The sequence below is a fragment of the Physella acuta genome, unplaced genomic scaffold, assembly GCF_028476545.2.
Source record: "Physella acuta isolate Inbredline_101_S28 unplaced genomic scaffold, ASM2847654v3 ptg000973l, whole genome shotgun sequence".
In the NCBI taxonomy this organism is placed as follows: domain Eukaryota; kingdom Metazoa; phylum Mollusca; class Gastropoda; family Physidae; genus Physella; species Physella acuta.
The window spans coordinates 456,703-464,798 of NW_026732490.1; the positions used below are offsets into that span (position 1 = coordinate 456,703).

Sequence of the window (8,096 nt, forward strand, 5' to 3'; positions counted from 1 at the left end):
ATTTATAGATATTTGGTGAAATTTAACGCTTATATATATATATATATATATATATATATATATATATATATATATATATATATATATATATATATATATATATATGTATATATATATATATATATATATATATATATATATATATATATATATATATATATATATATATATATATATATATATATATATATATATATATATATACAAGCAGACCCGCGGCGTATCATACGCCGCTATTTAGTTGTTTAATTTTCTACTTTACAGTAATTCATAATTTGTGAATTCAACAGTACCAATGCTGCCACTGTATATATTTGCTTTAAAACACTATCAGTAGCTCCTTATGGACGGTAACCCCTCCCCCTTCCTTTCCCCAACCCCGACACCCCTCCCCCGTGAAAACAGCCGCCTCTTAGTTACCTCCCCTAAGTTTAAAAAAGTTTCAAACTAAATTATCTGCCCCTAATAGCCGTCACTTAACCCGGCTTTACCATGGTAAACATTTAGCTTGAACCACAGCTCACCAGACCATGTCGGGATGGGTGTGGTAGGGAGCGCGCTTACAGCTTGGTGTTTTCTATTGTCTCCAATAAGAGAATTTTATATATATATATATATATATATATATATATATATATATATATATATATATATATATATATATATATATATATATAAGGGTGACATCGTGGTACCATAGATATATTACCCCACCCCCCTCAAAAGCCCATCATTCGCTCTCTTCCTAGATTCACTACACATCAAAACCTCCTCGTATTCCTCCCCTCCCACAGAAAACCCTCACACAGTAGGTTGGTGGTAACCTCATACAGTAGGTTGGTGGTAACCTCATACAGTAGGTTGGTGGTAACCTCATACAGTAGGTTGGTGGTAACCTCATACAGTAGGTTGGTGGTAACCTCATACAGTAGGTTGGTGGTAACCTCATACAGTAGGTTGGTGGTAACCTCATACAGTAGGTTGGTGGTAACCTCATACAGTAGGTTGGTGGTAACCTCATACAGTAGGTTGGTGGTAACCTCATACAGTAGGTTGGTGGTAACCTCATACAGTAGGTTGGTGGTAACCTCATACAGTAGGTTGGTGGTAACCTCATACAGTAGGTTGGTGGTAACCTCATACAGTAGGTTGGTGGTAACCTCATACAGTAGGTTGGTGGTAACCTCATACAGTAGGTTGGTGGTAACCTCATACAGTAGGTTGGTGGTAACCTCATACAGTAGGTTGGTGGTAACCGCATAGTAGGTAGGTTGTGGTGCCCTCACACAGTAGATTGGTAGTAGACTCATACATTAGGTAGGTTGATGGTGCTTTCACACAGTAGGTTGGTGGTGCTTTCACACAGTAGGTTGGTGGTGCAAATCATATTGTTTAATAAGCATTGAATACACTTCATTTTAAAGCCAGTTTTACTAATTAAAAATAACCTCCGCGTTGGAAGGGGGTGCGGTTTTACTTATTAATTAGTATAAATTAATGACTTAGTAACAATTAGGGTACATATCTTTGTGAACATAACCACAGTAATTGTCTTTAACTCATTTTATGAATTCGAGAGATGGTAATAAGTAAACATTAATTTAAAAAACAAAACAAAAACATTGAACACATTCAAATATTTGATTTTATTAACATTTTTCCGATTTCAAATAATTTTATAAATACTGAACTCTCGTTTGGTTTTAAATATATTGGGACACTTTCTTGTAGGCATTAGTTAGCAAGATTGACCAAAACATCAGATTTTAACATTTTCTAAAACGAAATTTAGAAACAAAATCTAGATTAATTGTGATCTATAGCAGTCTATAAGCAATGTATATAAATAGCGTCAAACGACGATGTAGGAGGGGGTGGGAGGAGGGTGTTGTGGGAGCTGGTAAGGGGCAAGAGGGTGTAGACTTTAGCGACGATTTCCTATGGGTGGGTGTGTGGAGGGGGGGAATTCAAGATTTGCCTTCTAGCTTTTTTGGGGTAAATCTTCGGGCTAACTAGCTGATTAATAGCAGGGTTACCAGTGTTTTAGGGGGGTATGGGGGTGCGGCGTTGACCGTTGTGACGTCAAAATGATGTCAGTGGAGGGCCGATCTAGTGTTCTTTTTTGGGCTGGTTGTTATGACGATTAAAATATTGTAGCTTTATTTATAGACAGTCCGTTTTTAATTCGATCATAAAACCTCCGGATTTGATCATCTCATCACATTTGCATAATATTTTATAGTCTGATCATTCAGCCCTGAAATGAAAACTTATAAGTTTGATCATTTGATTGTTGTGTCTTGAACTCTAAAGATTTGATAATCTGATCAAGAAACTTTTTGACAAAATTTTTTTTTTTTAGATTTTATCTTCTGAACATTCAGTCATGAAATTTATAGGTTTGATCATTTGATGCTAATGTATTGAACTCTCTAGATTTGATCATCTGATCAAGAAACATATTGACATATTGTTTTTTAGATTGTATCATCTGAACATTCAGCCTTGAAACGTAAAAGTTTGATCATTTGATCCTAATGTATTGACCTCTCTTGATTTGATCATCTGATCAAGAAACATGTTGACAAAATTTATATTTTTTAGATTTTAACATCTGGACATTCAGCCATAAAACTTAAAAGTTTGATCATTTGATCCTAATGTATTGAACTCTCTAGATTTTATCATCTGAACATTCAGCCATAAAACTTAAAAGTTTGATCATTTGATCCTAATGTATTGACCTCTCTTGATTTTATCATCTGAACATTCAGCCATGAAACTTAAAAGTTTGATCATTTGATCCTAATGTATTGAACTCTCTTGATTTGATCATCTGATCATAAAACACGAAAAGCTGGAATGCATGTTGAGCTTGGCGCCGCCTCTCTGAAGACCTTTTAAATAGATGACGTCACCTTCCCTCAGCTGGACCACGCCCAGACCACTGGCACTGGTGTCTGGCATCAGGGTGTGGGCCCCACACACCTTCCTCTCGTTACGGAGAGCCCCACGAGTTCTGGACATGACGTCAATGCAAATGTAGCCGGTGCCGAGCTGTCTGAGAGAGATGGAAGCCAGGTAAAGGCCGTCGAGGTCGGCCTTGAACTCGCCGGTCACGGGGTCATACTGGTCCCCGGTGTTGCAGACAACGTCGTTGAAGCAGGTGAGAACAGATCCGGTGAAGACGTCGACCGAAACGCCGTACGGGATACAGGCGGTGACAGCCGGGGCTAGCGAGGGAGCTGGGGAAATGTTTGAACGTGAGCTTTTCACACATCTTTAAAAAAATTCTTACAAGTCAACGTAATAATTCAACTCTAATACATTCATCTGGAGGTGAAGTGTTTATATAGGAAGAAAAAAAACGATTTGGTGAAGAGAATTGAAAGATGAAAAATATTAGAAAAAGTTCGAAAAAAAAAAGAAAATAATTGAAGGAACAAAAAAAAAATGGTCGTTTTAAATGGCTGCTGTTAAATTGGGAGTAGATAATGACGAAGACGGTCATGTCTGACTTAATCTTCTAGTACCGCCATCCCGTTCTAGGTCATGTCTGACTTAATCTTCTAGTACCGCCATCCCGTTCTAGGTCATGTCTGACTTAATCTTCCAGTACCGCCATCCCGTTCTAGGTCATGTCTGACTTAATCTTCTAGTACCGCCATCCCGTTCTAGGTCATGTCTGACTTAATCTTCTAGTACCGCCATCCCGTTCTAGGTCATGTCTGACTTAATCTTCCAGTACCGCCATCCCGTTCTAGGTCATGTCTGACTTAATCTTCTAGTACCGCCATCCCGTTCTAGGTCATGTCTGACTTAATCTTCCAGTACCGCCATCCCGTTCTAGGTCATGTCTGACTTAATCTTCTAGTACCGCCATCCCGTTCTAGGTCATGTCTGACTTAATCTTCTAGTACCGCCATCCCGTTCTAGGTCATGTCTGACTAAATCTTCTAGTACCGCCATCCCGTTGTAGGTCATGTCTGACTAAATCTTCTAGTACCGCCATCCCGTTCTAGGTCATGTCTGACTAAATCTTCTAGTACCGCCATCCCGTTCTAGGTCATGTCTGACTTAATCTTCTAGTACCGCCATCCCGTTCTAGGTCATTTCTGACTTAATCTTCTAGTACCGCCATCCCGTTCTAGGTCATGTCTGACTAAATCTTCTAGTACCGCCATCCCGTTGTAGGTCATGTCTGACTAAATCTTCTAGTACCGCCATCCCGTTCTAGGTCATGTCTGACTAAATCTTCTAGTACCGCCATCCCGTTGTAGGTCATGTCTGACTAAATCTTCTAGTACCGCCATCCCGTTCTAGGTCATGTCTGACTAAATCTTCTAGTACCGCCATCCCGTTGTAGGTCATGTCTGACTAAATCTTCTAGTACCGCCATCCCGTTCTAGGTCATGTCTGACTTAATCTTCTAGTACCGCCATCCCGTTCTAGCCCCAGTCCAACATTGGTTGTTGCTTACCTTTTGTGAATGACGTGGTGCTGACATTATTTACTTCCACACACGTTAATGGCGGTTGGTTGTCGTTGACCTTATTATTTCTGGTATCTTTAAGGTTTCTTACATGTGTCTTAGTACCGCCGTGTTGTGATATATCTTCTTCTTCGTGCTTTTTCTGCAATTTCCCGACAATCTCCTCTAAATCTCTGTATCTTCTCTCTTGTTCCAACACTTTGGTCTCTAGAGCTGCCACTTGACTGGATCGGTCGTCATCACAGATGGCGTTGTTTCCGCTCCACAGGCAGACGTCAACATTTCTGGGACCGCTCTCACACGGCGCATGCGCGGGTTCAGCGGCCTCGATACCAGTTTCTTTATTTGTTACGTCACTTCCAGTTGGTTCACAATCTGGTAAAAAAATAAATTTCATAAAACAATGACGTGGTCAGCGTGATCAGATACAGGCTGAGTAATGACGTCACCAAAACTAACTATATTTACATTATAACCCACAGATGACGTCACTTAACCAGACTTCAGTTGACTCAATAGTTTTATGAAGTCGATAAATATTTTCTTAAATGTGTCAAAAACACCAAATATTTCATTGATTGTTAATTTCGAGCATAGCATTTATGTATGTTGCGTTAAAAGTAAAAACTCAACTCAGTCATATATGTGATCTATTTGACGAAAACAAAACACATTCGCGATTGACTTGAAATTTTAGCTAACATTTAGAATTGGTAATGACCGTACCAGTTTGTGTTGCTTGCTCAGTGCAAACAACGTCCAGTGCTGATGAAAATGTCGTCTGTTTCTTCTTGTGGACTTTTTGTGTCTTCGGTCTCATCGAAGCAGGTGAGGTGACTGCTGCCGACTGCTCTACAACTGTTGGCGACTGCTCTACAACTATTGGCGACTGTGTAACAACTGCTGGCGACTGCTCTAAAACTGCTGGCGACTGCTCTACAACTGCTGGCGACTGTTTAAGAACTGCTGGCGACTGTTTTACGACTGTTGGCGACTGCTCTAAAACTGCTGGCGACTGCTCTACAACTGCTGGCGACTGCTCTACAACTGCTGGCGACTGCTCTACAACAGCTGGTGACTGCTCTACAATTGCTGACGACTGTTTAACAACTGCTGGCGACTGCCCTACAACTGCTGACGACTGTTTAACAACTGCTGACGACTGTTTAACAACTGCTGACGACTGTTTAACAACTGCTGGTGACTGCTCTACAACTGCTGGTGACTGTTTAACAACTGCTGGCGACTGTTTCACGCATACTGTAACTTTTTCTGTTGTGTTCTGTCTGTCTCCTGAGCGGCAGAAGCGGTTATGTTTGAGTTAGATTAGTTAGTCAATGTTTAGCCTGATAGCAATGGGCGCTCAAAGTTCATTGTGTTACCCCCCCCCCCACCCCACTAAACACCAAAGTCATTTTAGAATTTAAACCAATATTCGCACATTTCATATGTATATAAATATTTCACTGTGATGAAATATATTTACTTTCGCTGTGATCAAATATATTTACTTTCAATATGATCAAATATATTTATTTTCATTATGATCAAATATATTAACTTTTCTTAAGGTCAAATATATTTACTTTCGCTATGATCAAATATATTTACTTTTGATATGATCAAATATATTAACTTTCCTTAAGATGAAATATATTTACTGCAGCTCAATTTGGTTTATTTAGACCCAAGATGTTGCATAAAATCACAAAAATCCGATGATTTATTTAACCCAAGATGTTAAATAAAATCACACAAATCCGATGATTTATTTAACCCAAGATGTTAAATAAAAATCACACAAATCCGATGATTTATTTAACCCAAGATGTTGCATAAAATTACAAAAATCCGATGATTTATTTAACCCAAGATGTTAAATAAAATCACAAAAATCCCATGATTTATTTAACCCAAGATGTTAAATAAAATCACAAAAAATCCGATGATTTATTCAACCCAAGATGTTAAATAAAATCACAAAAATCCGATGATTTATTTAACCCAAGATGTTAAATAAAATCACAAAAAATCCGATGATTTATTTAACCCAAGATGTTAAATACAATCACAAAATATCCGATGATTTATTTACCATTTTCAAGCAAGATCTGGTGGCAGTTTTCTATAACAAAGTCTGTCGTGTTTTCAATTGTTTGAATGATGGTAGCAAAGTCCGGTTTGGGGTGAATAGGAATTTATCCATGTTTGGCCTTCCACAAGAACCTAGAAACATATTTTTTGGTTGGAATAAGGGACATTGGCTGACCTTTAGCCTCGAATCATTATATAGATATGACCTAATTAACTAACAATGTAATTATGACATAAGGATAAACATATTTTGAGGTAGGTCTGTTTCTTTCAGGCATCTTTTCGCACCCCCCCCCCCCCCCGCTGCCCCCTGGGGGCTTAATAAACCACCTACATAGATTTGAATGAATCAACCACCTAGATATCTATATTGAACTCACCGCTTTCATCTTCTGTACCACAGTTTCAAGTTGAACTTTTTGTTCCTCTAAAACCGCCAGTTGAAGTTTTACAATCCTGACTTGCCTCAAACTTTTTGATGACATCTCTATTGGAGAAAGCACTCTTTGAACAAGGGAGATAACTATAAATTACTATAAGATACACAGATACGTGATCTGATAAACTCCACTCAACAATTGCATCAAAACTTAATTGTATTTTCTAAAAACTAAACAAAAAACACTTTGGACACGGCAATAATGAAAGAAGAAAAAGTGTAAAAAAAAATTACCTTTTTTGGTCTGATACTGAAGTAGATGTATACATTAGTTGAGCAGTTTCACATAAAGTACTAAACGCGAGCCTTTTTTAATCTTATTCCTTTAGCTGATAGAAACAGCATGTAAAAATGTAAGAAGATAAAGTGTTTTAAAAATACGTTTTTGTCTAAGATATTCAAAGTACATCTATACATTAGTCCAGTAAACAACAGCCAGTTTGAAGCTTCGTTCTGTAGCTGATGTCAGATGTTGTTTTTATCTGAACTTGAAACACAAACTATTTCAACACTGATATCAAGGTCTATATAAAGACACGAGACTCTAAAATAGGTTTATTACACATTTCTAAAATTAAATCAAGCAGGTTGTGCTTAGGTTGACAACAAATCCAATTCTATGATTAAAAAGTTGGCAGGGGATGACGTCACAAAAATACGGCTGACCCCAATGTCTTATCGCTACACGTGTAAATGACACGTGTGCTGAAGTGTACCAACACAGTCACTGTGACCTATTGTTTTGTTTTTAACTTTGTATTGGGAGAAATATGTGCGATGTATAAAACGTATTGTTTTATAGGTAGTTTAATATACGACGCCGCACTTAAAATTAGGTGAGGGGGTGTGGGGTGGAGCACGGGGTTTTAAAATTGTGTGACTTTTGTTACGAAGAGGGGGTGGGAAAAATGGTGTTGGGGGGGGGGGGGAGGATGAGATGAAACACTTTAAAAAGTAATGTTACACATCCCCATCCCACCCACCCCCTTAGCCATCCTCATCCCCATCCCTCCAACCCTTACGCACTCCCATCCCACACACCCACCCGCTTCGCCCCACCCCCTTAGCCAT

General features: G+C 38.6%; 1 protein-coding gene across 2 annotated transcripts; it reads right to left on the reverse strand.

The window, feature by feature from the left end:
• Positions 1–1,723: 1,723 nt before the first annotated feature.
• On the reverse strand, positions 1,724–7,660 carry LOC131954121 (uncharacterized). 2 transcript variants are annotated; one of them, XM_059317651.1, is made up of 6 exons: positions 7,260–7,660; positions 6,967–7,073; positions 6,588–6,718; positions 5,219–5,785; positions 4,481–4,867; positions 1,724–3,245 (listed from the first exon to the last, which is right to left on the reverse strand). In XM_059317651.1, exons 4-6 carry the CDS (start codon positions 5,310–5,312, stop codon positions 2,833–2,835), a joined length of 894 nt encoding a protein of 297 aa, XP_059173634.1. In that variant the 5' UTR covers positions 5,313–5,785; positions 6,588–6,718; positions 6,967–7,073; positions 7,260–7,660; the 3' UTR covers positions 1,724–2,832. The 2 variants fall into 2 exon arrangements, with proteins under 2 accessions (XP_059173634.1, XP_059173633.1); XM_059317650.1 differs by having other exon boundaries at positions 6,967–7,090.
• Positions 7,661–8,096: the final 436 nt, after the last annotated feature.